At 38.9% G+C, this 27,923-nt stretch overlaps 1 protein-coding gene across 2 annotated transcripts in view; it reads left to right on the forward strand.

Annotated features, from left to right (window-relative positions):
* Nucleotides 1-27,923, forward strand: part of EDIL3 (EGF like repeats and discoidin domains 3) — a 442,715-nt gene that overhangs the window by 327,844 nt on the left and 86,948 nt on the right. For both annotated transcript variants that reach the window (XM_030567391.1, XM_030567392.1), the window contains 3 exons: nt 6,978-7,133; nt 8,291-8,435; nt 16,569-16,753. In XM_030567391.1, coding sequence (XP_030423251.1) covers nt 6,978-7,133; nt 8,291-8,435; nt 16,569-16,753 — 486 coding nt within the window. The remainder of the gene's footprint in view (nt 1-6,977; nt 7,134-8,290; nt 8,436-16,568; nt 16,754-27,923) is intronic.

A 27,923-nucleotide genomic window follows, 5' to 3' on the forward strand; every position in this document is an offset into this window, starting at 1 on the left:
GAAATCTCCCCATTCTGATAATGTTCAATCCCCACTCAAACCCTGGTTTTTGCATAAGGGATAACTAGATTAGTAGAAAATACACTCAGCACTGGAATAGCTGGAGAATTAGTCATAACAACAACTTCTATCTCACTAAGACAGGACACTAAAATCTGCTTAAACTAGGATTAGCAATGAGGCTTCACAAACCAATATATTTCTGATGTATCCTAAGCAACAGGACTTTGTGGGAATTTTAAATGAATTCTTCCTGAGAGTTGAGACTAGTAGTTTGGTCCAAACATATAACCCAAAGAGCCTTTGTACTGCTTAGGCTTTAGGATTGTTATTGCTAATTGTACAATGACAAGTGAGGAGGAATATGATCAGGAATCCTGGCCAAGAGCACTGCACATGTTTTCCTCCTAAAGGCAGAAAGTTTTCTCATCTTTCACCATTTCTGAATTTAATCATGTAGATAAGGCAGAGTCAAGTGAACATCCTTGTTGTCAAGTGCAGGTTTTCTGCATGTTGAGTTTGACAGTATTGGATCCTGGGCTGCAGAAGCATATGAACTTTAAACTGATCCCATTAGATGTTTCTCCTGTTTGAGCTGCAAGGAACAAGCCACAGTTCATCATCTCAGAGCCTAGCAGAGATAATTTGATCCAGCCAAAGAGGCATAAACAAGATAATTGAACACGATAAAGATAATTGAAAAAAGCATTCCGTTATCAGAATCTTGAGTTGTGTGTCAAAGGAGGGAGGAAAAACCATTCATATTTTCCTCCATTTATGTTGTACATAGAAAGTTTTTTAGACACTGAATAATACCTGGAGAAAATGGATTCCATGGTTGGGATTCTGTATGAATATTGAACTCCTTACATTTTACATGTCTATTGATAGTTGTAACAAATTATTCAGCAGGCTAACAAGTCTCCTGTGTATCCCAAATCCCAGAGCCAAAATTGTAAGTCAGATCTTTAATGATGTTTCTGGCAGCTAAATCCACCTAAGTACTACTTTGCTGAATGAGCCAATAGCCTCTCATTTTAAAAGTTAACAAAAATTAGGGAATTTAAGTTCTATAAAGAAATCTGACATCTATAGCTTTGGAACCTAAGACGTGATGTGAGATACCACTGAAATATGTATATGTGTGCATGACTCTGTGTGGGGAGCACTTTCAGCTGCCACAACAGACAGGAAATCTTGAAATGGTAAGCAAGGGCTACAAAAATAATTTATTTTCTCCACATGAAAGATAATTACCTCTGTTTATTTCCCTTTCTAGTCATTCTCTGCCTTAATGAATTATATCACTAAAGTATTAACAGAATATTATTCTTGAGGCTCTGATCTGGAACCCAAGTATGTACATATGTACATACATACACACATATATAAGCTTATTCACATTTGGGAGAGAAGTTAATACACATGCCTTGCATGGAGCCTAAATTTGTTTTAAAACATTGTCCCAGTTATATCCTCCATTGTCTGTAAAACTTTGTAAATATTTTCTTTCTGATGTTGCCATTTTCAGGCAATCACTCTTTTTTGAAGAGAGCTCAGATTAATGAGGCTGCTTTTGTTTGACATCTTCAACATAGATACTTCAGTGTTTTACTCCCAAACTGTTTTGTTTATGCACCAACATAATCAAAGATATTAGTGCACCGGTGCAAATAGCATGATTATTAATCACTGCTTTAGAATCAGCAGAAAGAACAGAAAACATGACACCTGGGGTGGTTTTATATATTAGGCCCTGATCCTGCAGTATGCAGACCCATGGGAACCAGGGTGACTGTAGCTAAAAGGGTCAAAAGGATGAAAAATAATTCAAGGTTGAGTGGGATTTTCAAAAGTGTCTAGGGGAATTAAGTACCCCAGCTCCCATGAGCCACAGCCTTGATATAAGGAGGATTTGATACAGCATTTTAGTGGGAGCTTGACTCAGACACAATGGGCCAGATTCTCCTTACTTTTTCCACTTACTTCACACTTACTCTACCGTGAGTCGGGATTAACTTCACTGAAGACAATAAAGTTACACCAGTGTGAAGCTGGTGTAAATGAATGTAGATTCAGTCCTGATGCCTCCAGGAGAGCAGACCAGACAAAAACCTGCTTCATCCTTGGACAACTGTTTGCCCAGTGCCAGGTCATACCTCCTGGCCAGGGCACAGTAAGGCATGGCATAGCTCTGCCCTCACCCCACTGCATCCGCCCAACTCTAGGAGCTTCTGATTGTTTATCTTGTTGTGATCAAAGGTCTCGAATTAGGTTATATCCCATAAACTGAGAATTATTTTATAAGGGCTAGTTTGTGCAACTCTTACATTGTTGCACACTTACTTACACAAGTAACCCTACTTTTTGAACAGAGGTCAAATTCACAAAACTCTTTTCTTTGAGATCTTTGGAGTGTTACTTGAGTGAGTAAGTGCTCACCAGTGTGAATAAGGATTGTATGACCTAGTCGCAAATGAGCTTCTCTACTAAAACTGCATTAACTAGTCACTGAGTGGTAGATTCTGATACTAGTATTGAACAGAACCTTATTCAACAAGTCTCGTCAACTGCTGTCTGGCATGAGTAAGGATGGCAGAATTTGACCCATAATTTTTGAGTAACAGAGGAATTATTTTATATGCCATATTATTAATAGAATTGGAGCCCTTTGTTTTATATTGGGCCAATCCTGCAGCTCTATTCATGTGAATAATCCTATTGGGCTACCTCAATGAATAAAGACTATGAAACTGATCCCTTTCCTTGCTCTTAGGAATTCTTCAGTGGCAAAGATCCAAATTTCCGTAAAGGGTGTTTTTCCTCCAGCATCTAATCTTTAATAGTGTGAGTTTCTTTCATCAGGGTATTATTGACGTTCTCCATCCTTGTTATGTCTAGATAGATATAATAGTTTTTATGCTTAATTTTCTTTATGCCAATAAACTCCTGTCTTTTAAAAATGATGTGTCAAATTGTTGTTCTTATCTTAATGCCTTTCATCTGCTTGTTTATTTTAGCTCACAAATAGCTATATAATTAAAATGTATCACGTTATTTCCTAGGTCCTTGCTTTTTCTGTATCCCTAAAGCCTAAGGTCTAATAATTAACTTGAGTTGTTTTTCTTCACAATTACCACAGAGGACTGAGTTTTTTAAAAGATTGTATCGCTAAAAGCGCTAGTTCTTATTCCATACTGGGAACTTTATTTCCTACTAAATGCACTTAGTAAGAAAGCTTTCACCTACTGCTTTTAGTTATAGTTACTGCACAGTTGTAATATTTTGTATTTTCCTAGGCTCTGGCTTGGCAAACGTAAAGGTCATAATAGAACACAGACACTATGGGACAGTTTCTCTTCTGCTGTAATTCTTTTGACTTCATGGAGTTATATCTGTCAAATTAGCCCCTGAGATTTTTATACACATGAAAGTTCTTGGAATTTCAAGGTACTTTTTTCCCCTTCTGTGGGTTTTCTCAGAAGTACTGAAGAAACAGAGACCTAAATCAAGCATATTGTATAGCATCCAGTTTCTTATTTTTAAATCTGATTGGAACACTGCATGAAGCTCAGCAGCGCTGAAAGCCAATGCTCAGTGATTCAGAGCAGAAACAGAGACCCAGAAAGACCAAAAAAAAAAATGGTTAAAACTTAGGACTAAATAAAAGGAGGCATAGTTTTTACCTAAAAGTACATGGATATGGAGGTGCTTGAATGTGAGTGGAGCACAGAAAACTTACTTCTTAAAGTATCAAGTCACAGGTCAAACAGTACTCAAATTCCATAAGTAAAGGAAAGTAACTATTTTAATTAGGCAAGGCAATGATATGGCTAAAGTTTTCATGTGTAGTCATTTGGCAGGAGCACCCTTTAATTTCATGTTTTTATAACTACACCTCTACCCCGATATAATGTGACCCGATATAACACGAATTCAGATATAACGCTGTAAAGCAGTGCTCCAGAGGGGGCGTGGCTGCATGCTCCGGTGGATCAAAGCAAGTTGATATAATGCAGTTTCACCTATAATGCGGTTTCACCTATAAGGCGGTAAGATTTTTTGGCTCCAGAGGATAGCGTTATATCAGGTTAGAGGTATACAAACAAAAGACCCAAAACACCTCCTCCAAGAGCATTCAACTCTTCCAAACATGAGGGGAGAGGGGGCTCACAGGAGTATAGTGTCAAAGGGGTTAGAATCATAGGGGTAAAAGGGACAGCAAGGGTCATCTAGTCTAACTACCTGCCAAGATGCTATCCAGCCTCCTTTTGAAAACATCCAGTGAAGGAGCCTCCGCAGTCTCCCAAGGCAGTCTGTTCCATTGTCCTCTTGTTTTACAGTTAGGAAGTTTTTTCCTGAGATTTAATTTAAATCTCCTAGGCTGTAGTTTGAATCCATTGCCCCTTGACCTGCCCTTTACGGCAAAAGAGAACAACTTTTCTCTATCCTCTTTTATGGCAACCTTTCAAGTATCTGAAGACAGCTATCATATCTCCCCTTAATCTCCTCTTTTCCAAACTAAACAGACCCAGTTCATTCAGCCTTTGCTCATATAGCTTGCATTCCATCTCTTGATCATCTTTGTCACTTGCCTTTGGATCTTTCCCAGTTTCTTGTACATCCTGTCTGTACATTGGTGCCAATATTGGACACAGTACTCCAGCTGAGGCCTAACCAGTATCAAGTCAAGCAGAACTATCACCTCCAGGGACTTCCATGCTATACCTCTGTTTCATTCACTTTTTTTGCAACACCATCACATTGCTGACTCATGTTGAGGTTGTGATCCACCACAACTCCCAGATCCTTCTCAGCTGTGCTGCTGCCAAGCCAGTTATCCCCCATGCTGTATTTATGCAGTTGGCTTTTCTTCCTTAAGTATAGCACCTTAATTTGTCTTTGTTGAATTTAATTTGTTGTCTATAGTCCGGACTCTCTCTGAATTTTATCTCTGTCCTCCAAAGTGTTGGCAACCCTCCCCACAACTTTGTGGCATCTGCAGACTTGATCAGTATGCTCTTATACTTACATCCAGATCATTAGTAAAGATGTTAAAGAACACCAAACCCAGAACAGATCCATGTGGAACCCCACTGGAGACCTCCCTCTGATCTAACCTCTTTCCATTAATAGTTACTCTTTGTTTGCTGTTGCAGTCATGGATGCTGTTAGTAGCCATTGTTTCTCCAGCATTAGGGAGGTGGGTTTCAAAAAGCTTTAGTTAGTTATATTAATATTTACCATATAAATCATTGGAGGGCAGACTTGTACAAAAAAGCCATATTAGAATTAAAAAAAAATCTGTATACATGTGTGAGAACTGTTGGTGCAGTTGGAAAATGGTTATCCATTTGAATAACAGTGTCAAAGAAGATATAATTGGAATTAACTTGTTTCTCTGTTACCCTGAAATTAATTTATGGTGGGAGTCAATGGAGCTGGGCGGCAAGTTAGCTATAATTGTGCGCTCTTTAACTTAGCTATCACTTGTCAGACTTGGGGGCAGGAGGCACTGTTTGGTTTGATTGTTTTTTGTAAATATTGCAAGGTTAGGTGACATACTGTTTTTGTTTGTGCATGTTTAAGATTTGCCATATACAGAGTGAAAAGTATATTAAATCACCCTTATTAGGCAACCTCTTATAATAAGACACCATGCTAAACTATACTCCAATGTACTGAGCACAAATCTATTTTTCCTTAATTGGGAGACTCCTCTCAGTTAGTATAATTGTCAGTCCCTGGCGTGGACCACTTCAACAGATTTTGCTGTTTTATTAATTGTTTTTTTTCAGAAGGATGGGGGAAAAGAACTGTGAATTGCTGTACTTAAAATTTGATTGTAAATATATTGGGCCTGATTCTCCCCTTACACCAGTGTTATACTGGTGTAATTCCATTGACTTCAGTAGAGTTACTCCATATTTATAACTGTATATTTGAAGACAAACAGGCCCCTGAGCTGTAACTTTTAGGGGTCTGTTTCACCTCATTTATAAGGATGTCAATCAAGTATAAGTCCATTGAAGGCAAGGGAATTATGCTGGTGTATGAGAAGGAAATCCCACTGACTGTATGCATGTGTATAATAGATATAAAATCCGTCCAAGGGAAAGTTGAATAAATGTTTATCAATTAGTAATGGGGGGAAATGAATCTTGCAGTCTCTCAAAGGATAGAAACATTGGAAAGACTGGAAATTCCAAGTGAGGATTACACTGAGAGAGAAAGAGCTTACTGATGAAAAACAGCCATTTTTTTCCACCTGCAGATAACATGTATTCAAAATTTTCCAGTTTCAGAAGTCTTAAATGCACTGAATCTGTTTCATTTCTATGGCTTGTCTTCAAAGCTGAGGAAATCTTGAGCACTTTGGCGTGAGTGCATGCAGTTATTTTGTTGATTGTTGTTGTTAATTTGTTTGTGTTATTGTAGTGCCTAGAGGTCCCAGTCATGGGCCAGGAGGGCCCCACTGTGCTAGAACAAACACAAACTAGAAAGAACATCCCTGCCTCAGATGAGCTTACAATCAAACCCATTAAAAGAAATCTTTTTGAAAGGTCAAACACAGATTTTTTTTTCCTTTTGGAGCACCCATATGTTGGAAATCCCTATTCTGTTTTGCTTCAGACTTTCCAGAAATATTTTACTATGGCAGAGGACCATGCAATGAAGATTCTTATGATATTAGAGTTGGGGGGGAGGTCAAAATCAGTCTTCTAATGGAATGGAAGATTAAATCTTAGCTGTAGACACATTGCAACACATACACAGATAATACAGTATGTAGCTTTGGCGGCAAACTATTGTTTTTTTTCACATTTATGATCAAATGAAATGTAGAGACAATCAATCAAAATGCTACAGAATGAAGAACTGGGTTTTTTTGTGTTTGAGTTAGAACAACAATTTAGTGTCATCATAGCAGCTGTGTCCCTCTGATGGTTACCAATGATATTGTATTGTTATTGCAGATAAACTTGCAAAGGAAGATGAGAGTCACTGGAGTTATAACCCAAGGTGCCAAGAGGATTGGAAGCCCAGAATATATAAAATCTTACAAAATTGCATACAGTAATGATGGGAAGTCCTGGCTGACATACAAAGTAAAAGGCACCAATGAAGATATGGTAAGACTGAGTCATCTGTGTGTGAATGAAAATCCCAAAGTATATCTGACTTCTGAAAGCAAAAGGTATCTCCAGTAGATGAGTCTAATTGTCTAACACAGAAAGCACTTTTATCTGTGTTGCCTTACTATTTTTTCTGGAAAACATAGCAATGCATTTCCACTTTGTCTGCTAAGACTTTCTTATTCTTTAATTGATGGTTCTATAAACATGATGTCCCCAGGCTAGAATAATCCTGTTTATTACACTTAACTGATTTTCATTTTAATTACTTTACCAGTAATTACTCATGACTCTGTTTTCGATTTAGTTTTAGTACATTGGCAGATTAATGTTAACCCTTGATATCCTAGAACCCATTCATCAATGCTTATCTCCGCATTGCAAAAATGGTGTCCTCCTGTGAAAAAAGAAAGAAAAAAAAAGAAAGTTTACAATATAGTTAGAATTTATTTTTGTACGAAGCAGCACAGACTGCTTTACTGTAAGAGGTAGGCTAGAAATAAGGCACTTCAGAGTTGGACACAGTTTCTGTCATGTAGGCAGAGAGAATGCTGTGTTGAAAAGACTGTAATGAGCGAAGAAGCGAAGTGTAAGAATATCTAATTACAATGAAGAGAGAATAGAAAAATCCTTTAAGGGCCTGATTTGAATCCCATTGCAGTCAATGGAATCTCTCCAGCTGATTTTAACGGAAGTTGGATCAGCTCTTAAATGAGGGAGGGAAAAGTAAGTGTGGATCAGTGTTTATAATTGCAGACTTAAATGAACAGGAACATTTTAATACACAAGTTGAGGGGAAGATGTGATTTTAGTGTATTAGTAGCTGGAGCATGAGCAAGAGATACCAATTCAGCAAGATTCTTAAACACATGCCTTACTTTAAGCACGAGTACTACTCGTCGAGTAGTTCTACTAAAGTCAAAAATTAGAAATGCCCACATGCTTCAAGTTACACTCAAATACCCTGCTGAATCAGGTCAGATTGGGGAGCATAGGTGAAGGAGAAGCTTCTAAATGTGGAAAGACATGACAAACAGGGTGTGAAGACTAGAAAAGGAAATGGATATGTACAAGTCCATGAAGATAAAGTAAGGATCCAGTTGTCATCCTTGTACTATTTGAAATGTATGATGATTTTTTTTTTGTCGTCATAGGTGTTCCATGGAAATGTGGACAACAACACTCCCTATGCCAATTCTTTCACGCCTCCAATAAAATCACAATACATTCGACTATATCCTCAGGTTTGCAGAAGACACTGTACGTTGAGAATGGAACTTCTTGGCTGTGAATTATCAGGTGAGTTTTCCAACAACACACCATTGTCATAGCATAAAACTGCTTTGTTCCTGTGGTTTAGAATATTTATTCCTGCTATAATTACATTGACATCTGTGGTGTTACAGCATAGTTGAATTTCATATTCTTTGTATTTAGAGTGGGGTATATATTTTTGTACATATTGACATCAAATTATTTATTGCTTGAAATGGGTACAGCATGGGGTATTTAATGCCAATTTTGCTTCAGTTGTCACTAAAAAGGTAAGTAGTGACCAAATGCTTAACAAAACTAAAAATAAACACAGGAATGGAATGCAAGTCAAGATAGGGAATGATCAGGTTAAAGAATATTTAAATACGTTAGATGTATTCAAGTCAGCAGGGTCTGATGAAATTAATCCTAGGGTACTTAAGGAGCTAGCTGAAACAATCTCTGAACTGTTAGCTTTTTATGTTTAAGAACTTATGGAGGAAAGGTGAGATCCCAGTGGACTGGAGAAGGGCAAACATGGCACCTATGAACAAAAAGGATCCAGGGAATTATAGACCAGTTTGTCTAGCTTTGATACCTGGAACAAATTATTAAACAATCAGTTTGTAAGCACCTAGAGGATTATAGGGTTATAAGGAATAGTCAACACTGATTTGTGAGGAACAAGTAATGCCAAACCAAACTAAATTTCTTCTTTGACAGGATTACTGCCCTAATGGGAGGGGGGGAGCAGTTAACATGATGTATCTTTATTTTAGTAAGTCTTCTGACACAGTCCCACATGACATTCTCATAAGCATACTAGGGAAATGTGATGTAGATGAAATGACTATAAGGTAAGTGCAAAACTGACTGAAAGACTGTGCTCACAGTGTAGTTATCAATGTTCGCTTTCTAACGGGGGGGACGTATCTAGTGGGATCCTGCAGGAGTCTGTCCTGGGTCCAGTACTATTCAACATTTTCATTAAATACTTGGATAATGGAGTAGAGAATATAGAATTGGTGGATAACACCAGGCTGGGAAGGGTTGCTAACACTCCGGAGGAGAGGATTAGAATTCAAAATGACCTTGACAAATTGAAATGACATGAACAAGATGAATTCAATAAAGACAAGTGCAAAGTATTATACTTGAAAAAAAAATCAAATGCCCAACTACAAAATGGGGAATCGCTGGCTAGGTAGTAGTACTGCTAAAAAGGAATTGTGGGTTATAATAGACTACATGTGGAATTAGTCAATAATGTGATGCAGTTGTGAAAAAGACTAATATCATTTTTGGGGTGGACGTAAGACATGGAAAGTGATTGTCCCACACTATTTGTTAGTGGTGTGGCCTCAGTTGGAGTATTGTGTCAAGTTCTGGGAACCACACTTTAAGAAACATGAGGATAAGTTGGAGAGCGTCCAGAGGACAGCAATGAAAATGATAAAAGGTTTAAAAAAACCTGATCTATGCAGAAAGGTTAAAACAACTGGACATGTTTAGTCTTGATTTAAAAAAAAATTGAGGGGGAATACGATAAGGGCTGTTATAAAGAGGATGGTGATCAATTGTTCTCCATGTCCCCTGAAGGTAGGACAACAAATAGTCCACTTAATCTGCAGCAGGGAAGATTTAGGTTAGCTGTTAAGCAAAACTTCCTAATTATGAATACATTTTAGCACTGAAACAGGTTTCCAAGCGAGGTTGTGGAATGCCCATCATTGGAGATTTTTAAGAACAGGTTAGACAAGCACCTGTTAGGGATGATCTAAGTATATTTAGTCCTGCCTATGTGCAAGGGGCTGGATTAGATGACCAGAGGTCACTTCCAGTGCTTCATTTCTGTGATTCTCTAATTATTTATTTACAGTAGCACCTAGAAGTACCAATCAAAATTGTGCTAAACACTGTACAAACACATACTGAGGGACAGCCTGTGCTCCCCACCCACAGCTTACAGCCTGACTAGACAAGCCAGCCAAAATGTAGGAGGGACAACAGATACAGAAGTCAAGTGACTTCTCCAGGGTTACATAGCAAGTCAGTGGCAGAGCTGGAAACTGGACATAGGTCTCCAAGTCCTGCCTTCCTGTTTCGTGCCCTATCTCCTAGACTATGCTGGACAGGCACTGTATAACAAGCTCGAAATTGCAAGAGTTCAGTAAGCTGCATCTGAAGAACTTTCAAAGCAAAATAAAATACATTGTGCCTGGTTGCTTTTGATGAATTTGATTTGATTTAGATTTGTTTTGTGACTTTCCTACAGAAACTGTGATAGTGTCTTGGAGAAAAAGTAAATAAATTAGTGAGCCAATATAAACCCTCTCAAGGTTTGTTGTAGCAAAAGTTATAGCACATAAATATAATGCTTGACCCCATCCGCTCTCTAACATGCAAATTCTTTATCGGTCAAAAGAGATCAACTTTTCACCACAGGGATTGCTACAGTAAATTCATTTTAGGATGATTTTACCTGGCTTTCTGTTTTACTGTATGAACAATAGTCATCCAGTTCCCGAATGATATATCACAACAATCTGAGTTAAATAATTCTTGGTTCTCTAGTGACATCAAAACCAGATTCAGAATTTAAAAGTTAATGCATTAATCTCACTGTCGCCCTTTTCCAATACAGATAGATTTGAAAGTAAATAGAAAATCCCATCTTAGGTGCTTTAGTATATTAGATTTTTCTTTCTACATTTTCTATTTCTGGAACCACAATTTAGAATAAGTCCTTGCCAGAATGACCAGGAATTGTTTTGCTCAAAGAACTGTGAAAGCTACTAAAGTGAATTCATTTCAGTGGTCTCATCTCAGTTTCAAGGTCACCATTCCTCAGCACTGTTGTCAGTCTGGGCTCATCAGAACAACTCCGCCTCAGTGGAAAGCCAAGTACAATTACACATAAAGACTGACTAATGCAGTCTAATTCCAGGTGGTTTATCTGAGGTTGAGGTGAACTCTTAGAGATCTGGGGGTTTCAGAACTGATTCTTTTTCTTTTTTTTAATGAAACCTTTCTAATTAAAGAAAGTGTAGCAAGATCAAAAGATGGACCTTTCCTAGGCCCCAATTCAGCAATATGCTTAGGTACGGGGCTAACTTTAAGCACAATAGTCCTATCTAAACAGGGCCATAAGTGCATTTTATATGCCCAAAAGCACTTTCTATTCTTGTGCCAGCCAACTATAAAATGAACATTTATTTCTTTCCCTGGCTTTTTTTTTTTTCCTGAAACCCCCTGCATTTAGAAACAGATTCTGCCAATCTTGCTCATGTTGAGTGATACCTTCTTCAGAAAGTGGTCCCATTAGTATTCATGTGTCCCTCTGTAGAGTAAGGTACTGTACTACTCAATATGAAGGAGGGAAGCAGAAGCTGCCCTTCACTTTTGTTGACTGGCATTCGTGAATTTACAGAACACCTGTTTGATTTCTCAAATGGACATGATTTCTCAAATGAGAATTATAGACAACATATGTATTTTCATATAACCAAGCAATCTGTTATTTTTCATAAGCAAAGTCTTAAAATCTTTTTTTTTATTCACCAGTAGAGACATACGGCAATCAAGGCAAAACATAGTCCTTGTATTAAAATAATTGACTTGTTCTGCTCTTACCACTCCTTCACAAACTCTAGCATAAGGCAAGACAAACATAGTAATTTGAGCACAAGTCTAGGTGATAGGAACTCTTGCATGCAAATTTCTAGCTTTGGCACTGATTACTTCTGAGTTCTTGCACAATTGTATGACATGCTGAGTGCCTCTTGGGAGGTGCTGAGCACTGCTGAAGTCAATGGGAGTTGGGGGTACTCAGTGTTGTGGAGGACGCGGGCAAACTGACAGACAAGATGTGCTTCAACCAAAGACCATAGAGAGCATGTCTGCACCTGAGTATGGATTATCCCAATCTCCAGACCCTGAATTATTGGTCTCCTAGTGCCATCTTGGCTTCTTGCCTTGTCATTCTGAGAGCTTTCAGTTCCGCTTCTAGTATGCATTTCTGTGTTAACCTTGGTCTGCAGCATTGCACCTTATCCTAGGGATTCCAGTCCAACACTTCCCTTGTTATGTTCTTGGGTCTTTCCTTCATGTATGTCCTAGCCATCACCTTTTTGTTTCCATAATTTCCTATCCTGTCTTTATAATCATGAGTATTATAATACTCCCTCACACCATTTTTTTTTAAATAAAAAGGTGTTTTTGTACGTACAAAGTATTGAAGAAGTCTCCTTTACAGGTCCTTTGCACCCTTGTTCAAAGCCCAGACATCAGAAATTACATTTGTGTGTTGGGGGAGGAGGAGGAGGCAAGGGAGGTTGTTTTTTGTTTTTTTCTGGAAGTATTCAATTAAATATGTGATGTATAATGGATGTAATTTTCTTTGATATAGCAATAATTTGTTGTCCCTACTCCTGTATCCATATAATGTTACCTCCTGCTCTAGTAGCTCTGCCTCTCTTTCTGCTAGCAGTTTAAGATTTGTGGTATCCTCTTCTTCCCTGTAAGTTGTGAAGCTGGAAAGAAAAAGTGTAAAATTATGTGTGTGCACAAGCATGTATAAGGGTGGGTGCAAAGTAGAAAAAGTAGATGAATGCAACTGATGGTTTCATTTTCTGTGATGTATTGTTTTTCAACTCTAGCGCAAACGGTTTTGACAGCCCATTTTTCTGTATCAGGGACTTTCCCCTTCCTCCTCACCCCACCCCTTCTTCAGATGAAGCACTCTTAAGGACAGCCCTAGTAATCCAGTAGTGATACTTTGATATCGAATAATAAGCAAACTGCCTTTCTAAACCAATGAATGAATCTCTCTCATTTCAATCTCCAGTCAAGACCTATATATTGCTCCCTCCCACTCCTATAGATATAGCGTGGTAGTGAAAACAAGCCCTCAGACAGGGTTTTCTTTGGCAACTAGCCTGAGTCGCCATCATACCACTGTGGCCTCACTTTGGTTTTTTTGCACACTAACTTGAGCAGAGTCAGTGCATGTACATCTGCCCAATCTGAGAATTACATGTCCCAATTGCAGTGTAGACATGGCCTCAAGGTATTCCTACACTACAGTTAGAGGTCTGACTGCAGTACGAGTCGACATAGCTGAGCTAAGTAGCTTGAATAACAATAGCAGTGAGGCTGCAGCAGCATGGCATAGGTGGCAGTGCAGGGTCCTAGATGAGCTTGTATGGCATTTGCTGCAGCAGCTTCACTGCTATTGTTACTCAAGCTAACTAGATCAAAGTTAGCTCAGGTATGTCTACTTGTGCTGCAATCATACCTCTAATTGCAGGGTAGACAAAACCTTAACCATTCTCCTAGTCAGCCACGTACCCTACCTTTTCCTTATTCCTTTTTTACCACAAGAGCCACACAGCCCATCGGCCTCTGTTCTCTTGTGACTGTGCTGCCATCGTATGGTGGTTGCCTTCTGATCTATGGAGGTTATGACAGCAGAAGTATTGTGTTCATCCTCTTTGACTTCCTGTCTAACACAGGCCATAGAATTTCCCCAAAGTAATTCCTGGAACATGTCTTTTAGAAAAACTTGCAAGTTTGATTTAAAAATTGTCAGTGGTGAAGAATCCACCACAACTCATAGTAAATTACACCAATGGTTAATTAGCCTCACTGTCAGAAATTTGTTTTATATCCAGTCGTAATCAATCTAGCTTCAGCTTCCAGCCATTGGATCATGTTGTATCATTCTCTGCTAGACTGAAGAGCCCATTATTACATATATGTTCCCTATTTAGGTATTTAGACCTCTATAATTCTGTCACTATAAGGCATGTTTTCTAAGCCTTTAATCATTCCTATGGCTCTTCTCTGAATCCACTCCAGTTTATCAACATGCTTCTTCAATTGTGAACACCAGAACTGGACACACTATTCCAGCAGTGGTTGCACCAGTGCCAAATATAGAGGTAAAATAATCTCTCCACTCCTACTTGAGATTCCTCTGTTTATGCATCCCAGGATTGGCATTTGCTCTTTTAGCCACATCATCACATTGGGAGCTATGATCCCCAAATCTTTTTCATCATCCCTGCCACCCAGGATCAAGTCCCCCATTCTGTATTTGGTCTGCATTGTTTGTTCCTAGATGTATATATTTAATCTTATTAAAGCCCATATTGTTTGCTTGTGCTTAGTTGACCAAGTGATCCAGATTGCTCTGAATCAGTGATCTGTCCCCTTCATTATTTACCACTCCCCCAATTTGTGTCATCTACAAACGTTATCAGTAATAATTTGGTGTTTTATTTCCATCATTGATTAAAAAAAAAATTAAAATCGCATTGGGCCAAGAGCTGATCCTCAAACTCCACTGGAAGCACACCCACTCAATGACAATTCCCCACTTGCAGTTACATTTTGAGATCTATCTGTGAGCCAATTTTTAATCCACCTAATGTGTGTCATGTTAATTCCAAATTCTAACTTTTTAATCAAAATGTTGTGTGGTACCAAGTCAAATGCATTTGAAAATCTAAGTATATTACATCAACACTATTACCCTTATCAACCAAACTTGTAATATCATCACAAAAAAATACCAGGCTACTTTGACAGGATCTATTGTTCATAAACCCTTGTTGATTGACATTAATTTCATTACCCTCTTTTAATTCTTTATTAATCAAATCCTGTATCAATCACTCCATTATCTTGCCTGGTATCGATGTCAGGCTGCCAGGCCTATAATTACCCAGGTCATCCTGTTTACCCTTTTTAAAAGTAATACTGACTTTCTTCCACTCTTCTGGAATTCCTCAGTGCTCCAAAATTTACATTCAAATTTACATTTAACAGTCCATGATCTCCTCAGATAGCTCTTTAAAACTTTTGGAATCTAGTTATCTGGACCTGCTGAATTAAAAACATCGAAGTTCGCTATCTTCTGTTTAACATCCGCCATAGATAGTGGAATGGAAAGAGTGTTGTTATCACCATATGATGAGATTATGTTGTTTGTTTTTCTTCCAAATACAGAACAGAAATATTTATTGAATACTTCTGCCTTTTCTGCATTATTATTGATAATTCTACCATTTCCATCTAGTAATGGACCAATAACATTGTCAGGATTTTTTGTTGTTGTTGTTCCTAATACATTAAAAAAACTTCTTATTGTCCTTAACTCTGCTCCAACCTATTCTTCCTCCTAGTAGATCCAGTTGCACCCTGCCTCTGCCCAGTGATTAACCTCATGATTCATTGCACAGCATCATGTCTGTTTAGAATCACTTGTATAATTTTATCTTAGAAACTTAAGAGGAGAGGAAAGAAAGGACCAATATCCATCAATGTCCATCCTCATCTTCAGTCACAGTAAATCATATGGGATATGGCCAACTGATTTTAACAGACAATCCCTGCTTAGTTCTCCAGAGGAAGCTCCCCCCTCTCCCAGCTATAATATCTGTAGTCTATACCTTGCTGCTGGTATATGTTTTTTGGCATGATATCAAGTTATGAAAAAGTACAGATGTGATTAGTACTCAGGGAATTTTCCTCAGCACTAGTAGCAGTAAGAAAGAAATGGAATTTTGTAGAATTCCATTCCTTGGTGTTAAGACACCACTGCAATGGTACATGGTATAAGAGTAGAGTAGAATAAATTAAAGGAAACAATGGTTATGTGCTGAATAGGAATTCATATCTATACATGAGGCTGAAACTAATGAAAAGGACTGGGGGGAAAAAATCACCTTTTTTACTTTACTCTGTAAATGTGTTAGAAAATATTTTGAGTTCTCTATCTTGTTTTCAATTATTTCAACTTGTGTTATAATAAAATGCCTTGAATTGACAATTTTTGGTTTGATTGCAATTTCCTACAAAGATGTTCCTGATTCCCTAGGGCCCGTTCTCTGGGAACTGCTTTCTTCTTTTTCCCCCTGTAAGATGGTTTATGGGTCTCCGTACCTCTAAGGGCAGCCAGTCATCAACAAGAGCCCTTAACCCAGTGTTATTCTGCTTTAGCTGGAGTGTGTTTCAATGGCCTGGGTTCTTAACTGCTAACTGATGGTGCCTCCACCTGATTGTTTAAGGTATTCAGGAGCCCAAGCATCGCTTCCTATCTGGTTTTGACTATTGCTGACCCAGTACTTCTCCCTGTACCTAGCCAGATGCCTCATACATACTCCCTTTTTTCAGGTTGCTCTGAACCTCTGGGGATGAAATCAGGGCATATACAGGACTATCAGATTACTGCCTCCAGCATCTTCAGAACACTCAACATGGACATGTTCACTTGGGAACCTAGGAAAGCCCGGCTAGACAAACAAGGCAAAGTGAATGCCTGGACTTCAGGTCATAGTGATCAGTCACAGTGGTTGCAGGTAAAGTTTCACTGTTTCACTAATGTTCTTAGTGTCTGTCTATATTCTCTATGTTCTTGTACTGGAAAGTTTTGTTGATTTAGAATCAAATCTTGCTTTTCTCATCTGGGTTCATAGGGAATAATAACAGTGGAACCCATCTACATCAGCTGCACATGGGAGATAAGGCTCCAAAGAGCCCACACTTGGATGCCTGCATCCCACTATCTCTTAGAGCACTACATTGTTGTTTAATATGTGCCACCACGCAGAAAGGCATGGTGAGGGTGGGTCTACAAACTAAATTAACCTAATCTTTCCCTCCACCCATTTATGAGGTTCTAGCAGCCATGAGTATTACTACAGCTAATGAACTCAAATAGTGGCTATGGGTTACTGTACTGGATGCTTGACTGCCTGTTGAGAGAGATTCTATCCCCCAGCCCTAGCAAAACTGCCTGGGACAAAGCTCATTTACTTGAACTTTTGCATAAGGTGAGCAAATTTGGCTCCTAGGAGTTACCTTAGTCTAATTGAAACTATTCAAAATTACCTTCCCCCAACACTTTTGAATCTAATAAGATTGATTCAACACATGGATTCATTATGAAGCTGTTCACAAAGGTTGTTTTCAGTCTGAAAGTGATTTATAGAAGTTACTGCTAGGCTAATGGGAAAGATAGCAACAAATCACCATATGGAAGCCTATTTTACCAGTCATTGTGACATTTACATTTTTGAACTGTTGTCTGTTGCAGTGTTTTGAGACAACTGCCAGTTTGAAATGGAATTCTCAGCATGAAATCTCAATAGCACTAGAGGTGTGCTACTAACCCCCTGCAAGCTTTTCACATATAAATTATAACTTATTAGCTTTTTTACCCACAGTTGCTAAGCAATTTAGCAATGTGATTACTATCTCCTCTCTAAGCTTATACACAGAGGGAAAAGAAGTAATGATTGTATTGTCTATTTAACATTTGAATAATTAAAGATGTCTGGATTTGGTGAACTTTTGTTAAAAATAGTCTATCGAAATACCGTAATGTTTTAAGTTATTTTAGTTTTTTTCGGGAGGAAGTGGTTATTGTGTTTTGTGGTGAAGGAATGGAAAAGAGTGTCTCGCCACCAAAAAGAGAGGCAAGCCAGATCTAGGGTAATTTTGTCTCTGTTGCTAATCCAAGGGAACCAGTAGCTTTCAGAGGCTATAAAGAAATGCTCTGTGATGTTTTATTCTATTGAGGGTGACAATGGATTTGTCATTGTCTACAGATGGTAAGGGAGTTAGGGAGCTACCAAACAGAGGAAATGACAGCATTTCTTGTTTTCTAACATTTTCTGTTTTGTTCAAAATGCTTTTTCCTCTCTTTTTCTTCCCTTCCCTCAAACTAACTTGAGTATGCAAATTAATTCACATTGCATTCATTTGATTGCTGGCAGTTTTTCCATGAGTCAGTCAATAAACTTATGCCTTTTTTTTTTCTTCTTAAAATATGCAAGTCTATAAAGCAAGTTAAATCTGGAAGGAAGTCTTTTGTTTTTAACTTTCATAATATGATTGCAGAACATTTCATGGGTGCATGACTGTTTTCTTTCCTTTAACTTAAAATAACATGCTGTGGATAACGGGAAGTTGTTATATTTGTAGTACTTTTGCTAGAAAATACTAACTATGTTTCAGTAAAACCGGAGACATTAAACCATTTCAGTTTTCAATGCATAGACTAATTATTTTGTACTGTCTCTAAATTCATATGCTTCAGTTATTGAAGTGCCCAAACACTTCAAGTCTAAGGGCTGGTCCACACTAGAGGGGGGAAATCGATCTTAGATACGCAACTTCAGCTACGTGAATAACGTAGCTGAAGTCGAATATCTAAGATCGAATTACTCACCCGTCCACACTGCGCGGGATCGATGTTCGTGGCATTCCGTGTCGATTCTGGAACTCCGTTGGGGTTGATGGAGTTCCGGAATCGATATAAGTGCACTCGGGGATCGATATATCACGTCTAGATTAGACGCGATATATCGATCCCCGAGCAATCGATTTTAACCCGCCGATACGACGGGTAGTCTGGACATGGCCTAAGTAACAGCTCTGTAGGAAAGAGGAGATAGCCATCATTTAAATTTGTCTCATTGTTTTTCTCTTTGCTTTTGGTCCCTGTAGGAAATTTCCTTTATACTCATCACATTGCAACTTTTTAACATAGTGACTTCTTTTTCACAATGCTGCTTTCACAGAATCTAGTAAAACATTATTTGTAGGAAAAAATGTATAAAAGCAAAGTTATACATTTTTTCCCTCAATAGCTGCATGTTAGTATGGAGGCTCCTCCTTGCAGCTCCATATCTAAGGTTGTGTTCTAAAATATGCTTAAATTGAGGCATAAATTCATGTTTTTCTCTAAAAAAGGTAGCCCATCAGTATGAAACTTCACAGTATTAGCTATTATGCCCTTTGGATTTTCTGTACAGACTTTATTTAGACATAAGCTTTCATGAGTAAAAAACCTCACTTCTTCAGATGCATGGAGTGAAAGAGGATGGGTATATCCTCTTTCCTACAGAGTTTTTACCTAGACTTGAAGTGTTTGGGCACATCAATAACTGAAGCATATGAATTCAGAAGCATTGGACTACAGTACTTTCACTTCATGCATCTGAAGAAGTGGGGTTTTTTACCCACAAAAGCTTATGCCTAAATAAATCTGTTAGTCTTTAAGGTGCCACTGGACTCCTTGTTATTTTTGTGGATACAGACTAACATGGATATCCCCTGATACTTGTACAGTCTTTGTTTTGTTTATCTTTATTTGATTTTTTATTAAGAAGTCTTTAACATTGGGCTCCGGTTGAAATTGGTCCTTGGCCCTTCAAACTTTCATTGTTGACTGATGTATTTTTTAAAAAATTATGGGTCTACATAAATGTTGGTAGAAAGATGTATCCTGAGTAGATCTGATGCAACTTGTTGTTTGGGGGGAAAATATTGATTTTAGGAATGATAGCTGAAAGATTATGTTCCAATAGTTGCCAACATATTTGTGTAATGTGAATAAACATTTCTGACTATTTATGGCAGCTGTTGATTCACAGGAGATTTGGGATAAAATCTTCTCCAACAGCAACTGCATCTCTGACCTTATGCAGGTGTGCTCTCTAAAATATATATATATATATATATAATATATATATATATATATATATATATATATATATATATATATATATATATAAAAATTTTAAAAACCCTCCATCTTTAAGTATTTTAAAACTTGGAAATTAATATAGGAAAAACTTTGTTGTGAAGTAGTAATACACAATCCACCTGATGCTAACCCACAAAAACAAGAAAATGAGGAGTTAAGCCACCCCAGTACATATCCTCTATTTCCCTCATCTTCTGGCATGCACCTTATCATAACCACAACTATTGTACATGCGCTGTAACTGTAAGTCTTCCCACTTGGGGATGCCAGCCTCCCAACAAAACACACTATTACTCCATATCCATAACTAATTATGGGAGGAAGTAGTTTGGTAAAGGGGTGTGTGGAGATGGCTTGTGAAATTCACTGGCCTATGTTACACAAAAGGTCAGATTAGATTATCATAAAGGTTTCTTCTGGCCTTAAAATTTATAGATCTATGAATGCATCATACACTCCCCAAGCACCTTCAGAGGACTTCTGTTTGAGTTAAAATCCTGAGTCTTGTGGACTCTTTCACCCCTCCTCCTGCTGTAAAGGCCACATTTTTATTCTACAGGAAAATAACCTATTTCAAAGCCATGCAAGAGCATCTACTAATTTGCTATTCAATAATGTGACCATTACCCCTGCCAACTACTCTCTGCTGTCTCTCATTTCCTAGTCAAATGGAAACAGAATTTACCAGCATAGAAAACCATAGTCTATGCCCCTTGATCAAGACTGAGATGAGGGAGTAGGTTTCAGAAACTTTGCACTCATGAACACTGCTCTTTAAGGGATTTAGAGAGACAAAGTGGGTGAGGCAACATACTTTATTGGACCAACTTCCGTTGATGAGAGAGACTAGCTTTGAAGCTTACACAGAGCTGTTCTATAGGTCTTTTTAAGGGTTGTCTTTTTTGGGGAGACATCTTTTTGAAACTACACATATAACAGTTATCTTAACAAAAACCAAAATATGTTAACTAAAAGCAAGATATATTAAAAATAAAGAAATGTACTTAAAACAAAAGAAATCATTTGCTTAATATATCTCGGTGTAGCCTTCTCATAGTCTTTTCTGTCTAGTTACAAACCTAACAGGAAATAGCTTATATTCCTTAAAAAGCATACCCCTCTTTCTTACTTCTCTGATTTGCCTGTCAACATTGCTTGCTGCACTAGATACCAACTCTTCTTGCTGTTTTCAGAGATGTTTCCTATCTAGTCCCTGTGACTGGGTCATCTTGCAAGTTCAGACATATTGCCATTGTTTTCAGACAGCCAACGCCACTTCCCAAACTTGTTTTCTCCAGTTACTTACATATAAGTAGGATTTTCAGTTGTTGCCTTATCTAAGGGATGAGCCATTGAGAATACAAAGATTCTTAAGTATGATTAATATCTGTCTTTCAAAGGCTTACTGACCAGTCTCAGGGACAGCATTTCACAGACAACTCTGCACATCTCTGCCTGTGACAGCATCTGTCAGACCTTTTCTGACCCCTGCTGGATGCACTGGTGCCTCAATGCCCCTTGCTCAAGGAAACCCACTCCAGAGAAGCTACCAACAACATTTAGTCCTCCAAAGGCCTAGAAGGGCCAGGAGGAGACAATGACCAATTGGGAGTCAGCAGGCCAGTTATGAAGGCTAACCTTCTTCTCAGGGCAGAATTGGGTGAGACTAGACAGTGCTACACAGAATCCCAGGGCCTTTCCTTCAAGCACCACAACTAAGCACTTGTATGTGAAGCTTTATTTCTTTATTTATAGGCCCAGACAGCCAAATTCTGAGGGTTTTTTTTATAGTGTTTAGAGACTGCTGTTGAATTAATGGCATAGGCTGCCCTGCTCCAAACAGGCAGCCAAAACTTGTAGACTAAGGGTTGTGATAGACCCAGGCCAGTTGGGAACAGCAGAGTAGTAGAAGGGAGATATACTGGCCACTGGATAAGCAGTTTTCTGTTCCCTGAGTGACCAGAGCAGGGGCTGCTCCAGGCTAATGAGAACACCTCTGTCATAAACAGATAAGAAAAGTTAATAGCACAGAAGTACTTTATATCTCTTTGACTATAAAGGGTTAACAAGTTCAGTAAGCCTGGCTGTCACCTGACCAGAGGACCAATCAGGAGACAGGATACTTTCAAATCTTGAGGGAGGGAAGTTTCTGTGTGTGCTGTTAGTTTTGGTTGTTGTTCACTCTGGGGGCTCAGAGGGATCAGACGTGCAACCAGGTTTCTCTCCAGTCTCTCCAACACAGGCTCTTATAAGTTCAGACTAGTGAGTACTAGGTAGATAAAGCGAGTTAGGCTTATGGTTGTTTTCTTTATTTGCAAATGTGTATTTGGTTGGAAGAAGTTCAGATGTGTATTTGGCTGAAAGGAGTTCAAATTGGTACTTTGCTGAAAAGATTTTAATTTGTACTTGTATACTTAGGCTGGGAGGGTGTTCCCAGTGTCTATAGCTGAAAGACCCTGTACCTATTACATTTTTTTTTAAATTTACAAAGATAATTTTTACTGTTTTTTCTTTCTTTAATTAAAAGCTTTTCTTGTTTAAGAACCTAATTGTTTTTTTATTCCGGTGAGACTCCAGGAGCCTGGGTCTGGATTCACCAGGCAATTGGTGGGGAGAAAGGAGGGAAGAGGGAGAGAGAGGCTGATTTCTCTCTGTGCCAGGATTACTTTCTCTCAGGAAGAGTCTGGGAGGGGGAAAGAGAAGGAGGGAGGAAGGTGAATTGTCCTCTCTGTTTTGTGATTCAAGGAGTTTGAATCACACAGTGATCTTCCAGGGTAACCCAGGGAGGAGAAGCCTGGGAGAGGCAACGGTGAGGGAAAGGGTTTACTTTCCTTGTGTTAAGATCCGGAGGGTCTGGGTCTTGGGGGTCCCCGGGCAAGGTTTTGTGGGGACCAGAGTGTACCAGGCACTGGAATTCCTGGTTGGTGGCAGCGCTACAGGTTCTAAGCTGGTAACTGAGCTTAGAGGAATTCATGCTGGTACCCCATCTTTTGGACGCTAAGGTTCAGAGTGGGGAATTGTACCATGGACAACCATCACTCCAATTAACCTGCTAAGAGTCAGGTGAGGCTGTTAAGCACCTGACTCTAATTAAGGCCCCTCTGATGCTATAAAAGGGCTCACTCCAGTCAGGCCAAAGGAAGCCAGGGAGCCAGAGGAGAGGAAGTGCATGCGAGGAACTGGGAGCAAGAGGCGTGCAAGAAGCATACTGTTGGAGGACTAAGAAGTACAAGCATTAACAGACATCAGGAGGAAGGTCCAGTGGTGAGGACACAGAAGGTATTGGGAGGAGGCCATGGGGAAGTAGCCCAGGGAGTTGTAGCTGTCGTGCAACTGTACCAAGAGGCACTCTAGACAGCTGCAGTCCACAGGGCCCTGGGATGGAACCCGGAGTAGAGGGCGGGTCCGGGTTCCCTCCAAACCTCCCAACTCCTGATCAAACACAGGAGGAATTGACCTGGACTGTGGCTTCTACCAGAGGGGAAGGTCTCTGGGCTCTTTCCCGACCCACAGGGTGAATCTGTGAGGCGAGCAAATCTGCCAATAAGTGCAGGACCCACCAAGTAGAGGAGGAACTTTGTCATAGGGTGGCGGGCAACAATTGATCCAGCAGGGATCAATTTATCACATCTAGACGCAATAAATTGACCCCCGAGCGCTCTCCCGTCGACTCCTGTACTCCACTGCCACTAGAGGTGCAGGAGGAGTGAATGGGGTAGCAGCAGCAGTCAACTCACTGAGGTGAAGACACCACAGTAAGTCAATCTAAGTACGTCAACTTCAGCTACGTTATTCAAGTAGCTGAAGTTGCGTAACTTAGATCGATCTCTCTTCCTCCCCCTCCAGTGTAGACCAAGGCTAAGACAGGAAAAGCTTGAAAGTGCTGTGGTGCATTATTACCTGCTACGCTGCCCCAGCCATTTTCTGTACTGTCCTTTCAAACCAACAAATTAGCATTTTCCTCAATACCAGTCCCTACCACTTATTTTCTGGCATTATGAACTATGAATTAGGGAAGAGGCCTAGGCCCTCTTTCACAGCAATGTATTGTTAATTGAGATTTTGTTTTAAATTGCATATTCTTAATTCTGCTAAATCTATAAATATATTTATTGCTGTTCTTGTAAGTATTAGAAACAACTTAATTATTATAAATAGGGCTCTACTTCCATGAAACTTTTTTTCTGTATATTTTGCCACAAGGCATAGAAAGGTTTTCTAGCTTGATGCCCATGAGTGATAAACTTTATATCATTTATTCACAGTTTTACACTGTTCTTGTGGAGCTCTGATGTTTTAAGAAAACCATTGTTCCCTCAAAAATAGACTGGAGCAACAAGCCATGTCATCTTTTAATGTCTCTAATGTTGATTGCATGTGAAGGAATCAACTAAGCATGATCAGAGAGAACACCAATGTTGATATACAACATATTGCTGCTAGAGATTAATAAAATGGAATCACTGTAGCCAATTAGCTGTAGATGTGTATAGATTTCTGTTTCACGCCTGATTGCTAAAAATAACATAGTAGATTTTTTATTAGTATTTCCTCCATCATTGAACATGGTCTCCAGTATCAGATGTTGTCTTGGAGCTTTTGCACCAATATGCTTAGATATCAATTGGAATAACTCTTAATTTTACTTATGTTTTCAGCATAATGCAGGACCACTGTTTTTACCTTCTGAGATCCTGATGATGTGAGGCACAGATGGAGAGTCTCTTCAAAATAAGTCATCACTTTCTTTGTGTTATATTTGCCGAAAATAACATCTGTCTATGATACCGTTTTGTGCAAACTTAGGATCTGTGTGTCTTCTTTTGTACAGACTCTTTTCTGTTTAGTAAAAGAGTTGCATGTTCATTTTCTAGATAATCAAACAAAAGATATATTATTATTGATTTGTTGGAACAGGCCCTGTGGTTCCTTTAGTTTGTTTTATCATATGCTTCTGAGGAAAACAGAATCCTTAAAGCTGGTATAAATTGCATCTGATTAGTCCCCTGGCATGGGGGGATCTCCAGTGGCATAAAGCCATTCATGCCACACCCTTCTATTTTTCCCTTGGAAAAAGTGAATGGACCAAGAATGGGAGGGAAACATGACTAGAGTGCATCGAGCTCCAATGATCTATGGCTGGTGTAATTGCCCCGTAGTGCCAACATAATTGGAGCATCTAATTCTGGAGTCAAAATGCCCTTGGCAGCCCTGGGAATTGCAAAAGTGCAAAAATGATATACAATCAGCTTTCCCACCCACTTCAAATCCTGTGTTATAGGGTATTGCAAATTGAACATGAGTTAACAATGTGATGCAGTTGCAAAGAAGGCTAATATTCTGGGATTCTATTAACAGGAGTGTCGTATGTAAGACATGTGAGGTGATTGTCCTGCTCTACTTGGCACTGGTGAGGCCTCAGCTAGAGTATTGTGCCCAGTTTTGAGCACCACACTTTAAGAAAGATGTGGACAAATTGGAGAGAGTCCAGAGGAAAGCAGCTAAAGTGATTAAGGTTTAGAAAACCTGATCTATGAGGAAAAGTTAAAATAGGCTTCCAAAGGAGGTTGTGGAAGGATTGGAAGATTTTAAGAACAGATTAGACAAACACCTCTCAGAGATGGTCTAGGTTTACTTGGTCCTGCCTCATCATGGCGGGCTGGACTAGATGACCTCCCAAGGTACATTTTAACCCTACGTTTCTATGATTCTATCACTTCAGTCTTGCCTGGATTCACTTGAGTTAGCTGCTCTTCACCCAAGAGCTGGTCTCTTGTAGGCATTCTGATATTTTAATAGTGATAATGGTTTCATCTGTTGAGAATGAGATATGTAGTTGAATGTCATCAGCATACTGTTGGTGGCTAAGCCCATGGTGTCTCATTATTTCTCCTGTAATCTCATGGGTAGCTCAAGAATTGAAAATTATAGAGAGAGATTGTAGAGCTGACTCCCTCTAATCCCCCAACTCTGCCCTTTGCCAAGTAGAGCTTATCTGGATCCAAGGATCTAGCCAATAAGAGTGTTAGGATTTGATCCTTAATTTCCAGAGTTCAAAACTTAATGCTATAAATATTATCATCTGCCAACCTGTGCAGTAGAATTTCAGATTATAAATAAACCATTACATGAAAGCATATAGCTTGTTTATGATTGTCCCATATAGAAACTTTTTAACACAAGTAATTTAAACAGTTACTGTGTTCTTTGGGTGACTTTTAATGGTCTCATTGTGTCAGGAAATTTTAGTTTAGGTTTTTCTCATGGACAAAGAGTCAGTGTGTCATCAGAAGTTTATATAGTGCTTCACAGAAAAGTATTTGGTGTTAGAAATAATTATTATTGTGTTAGAATTTACATGGAATCTTTTAATTGCTGGTCTCATAATTTGATAAGGAGTGAAAAATATCCTAGGTAAGAGGAGATAAGTAAATTTAATAGTGGATTGGTTTTAGTTTTTATACTAAGAATATTCTTTCTGGCATCATTTTATATTTTGAATTAAGGCCAATTGTTTAATTAAAATGGGTTCATTGAATCAGAAGTATATTTTCTCTTCACTGACTAATTTTAAAAACTGCTGAAAGTTGGAATAAGGAAAAATGCTAGTTTAAGAGCAATTTGGGTAATTAACAGAATGAGAAAATTATATGGTTTCTTGGCTATGGCTGTGGCTTGGAGTACATAAACAGCATGTTATGACAGTGTTTTTAAGATATAAAAGTATTTGGTGGAAATTGTAAGCTTAATTATAATATGTCATAAAAGTAGATGAATCCTGCCATGCAGCTCCACTGAACCTCAGCCAGTACCACCAGAGTAGGAGAGGGGAATTAAAACCCTTTAAAATCTTAGCCAACTCTTTCTCCTGTGCACCCTCACAAAAGGCCTCTCTCCTGCATGTGCCCTCTTTCTCTTCACCAGGAGATCTGGTATCCTCTAAATTAGTGGATTGGTTGTTTTAGAGGGGTGGGGGTAGGTGAGAAAATTGTGTGATGACTCGTTTAACCTCCCTTACCCACCCATTGCGTGCAGGAGTTCATGACTGTCTTATAATTTGTTAAGTATCAGAGGGGTAGCCGTGTTAGTCTGGATCTGTAAAAGCAGCAAAGGGTCCTTGGTACCTTATAGACTAACAGACGTTTTGGAGCATGAGCTTTCGTGGGTGAATACCCACTTCGTCAGATGCATGTATATTCACCCACGAAAGCTCATGCTCCAAAACGTCTGTTAGTCTATAAGGTGCCACAGGACCCTTTGCTGCTTTTATAATTTGTTGTTTTTCTGCTACAGTTCTTCAGTTTTAGTTCACTGATGATCAAAGATGAGAAGGTAGATAATTGAGGAAAGACCTAATACGGTGGGAACAATTTAATGAACAGAGGTAATGAATGGTGGGTAGGTGAGTGACTCTTACTTTTGTATTGTTTGTGAAGAATTTAAAGTGTTGGTGCTGGAATCTATCTGTTGATATGTTGAGGCAGGAGGCATTGATATTGTTCCTCAGAGTTTTCCATGTGGGATGGGTGAGGTTTATAAACATTGTTTCTAATTAGCTCTCTACATCTTGAATGATCTCTATGATCATTGTTCTAATGCTCTCTCTAGACCTAGAGCCCAAACTGGGTTCAGTTATGGGAACTAGTGGATGTAACAACTTCCAGTTTAGATAGAATGGGAAAAAATCCCATTGGACAGTGTCCTTTAAAGGATTCTCTCTATTGTACAATCAGCCTGATCTCAGTGCCAGGTTGTACAGCAATTGTTCCATCCAGTTGTTCCAAAGACCAACTGATGAATATTTCTGGAAGATTTTCTTAGGCTTTGTTTACACTATGGAAGTAAGTCGACCTAATTTACGCAACTCCAGCTATGTGAATAATGTAACTGGAGTTGACGTAGCTTAGAATGACCTACTGCGGTGCCTACACCATGCTGGGTCGATGGGAGACACTCTCCCATGGATTTACCTTACA

The sequence above is a fragment of the Gopherus evgoodei genome, chromosome 6 (assembly GCF_007399415.2).
Source record: "Gopherus evgoodei ecotype Sinaloan lineage chromosome 6, rGopEvg1_v1.p, whole genome shotgun sequence".
Taxonomy (NCBI): domain Eukaryota; kingdom Metazoa; phylum Chordata; order Testudines; family Testudinidae; genus Gopherus; species Gopherus evgoodei.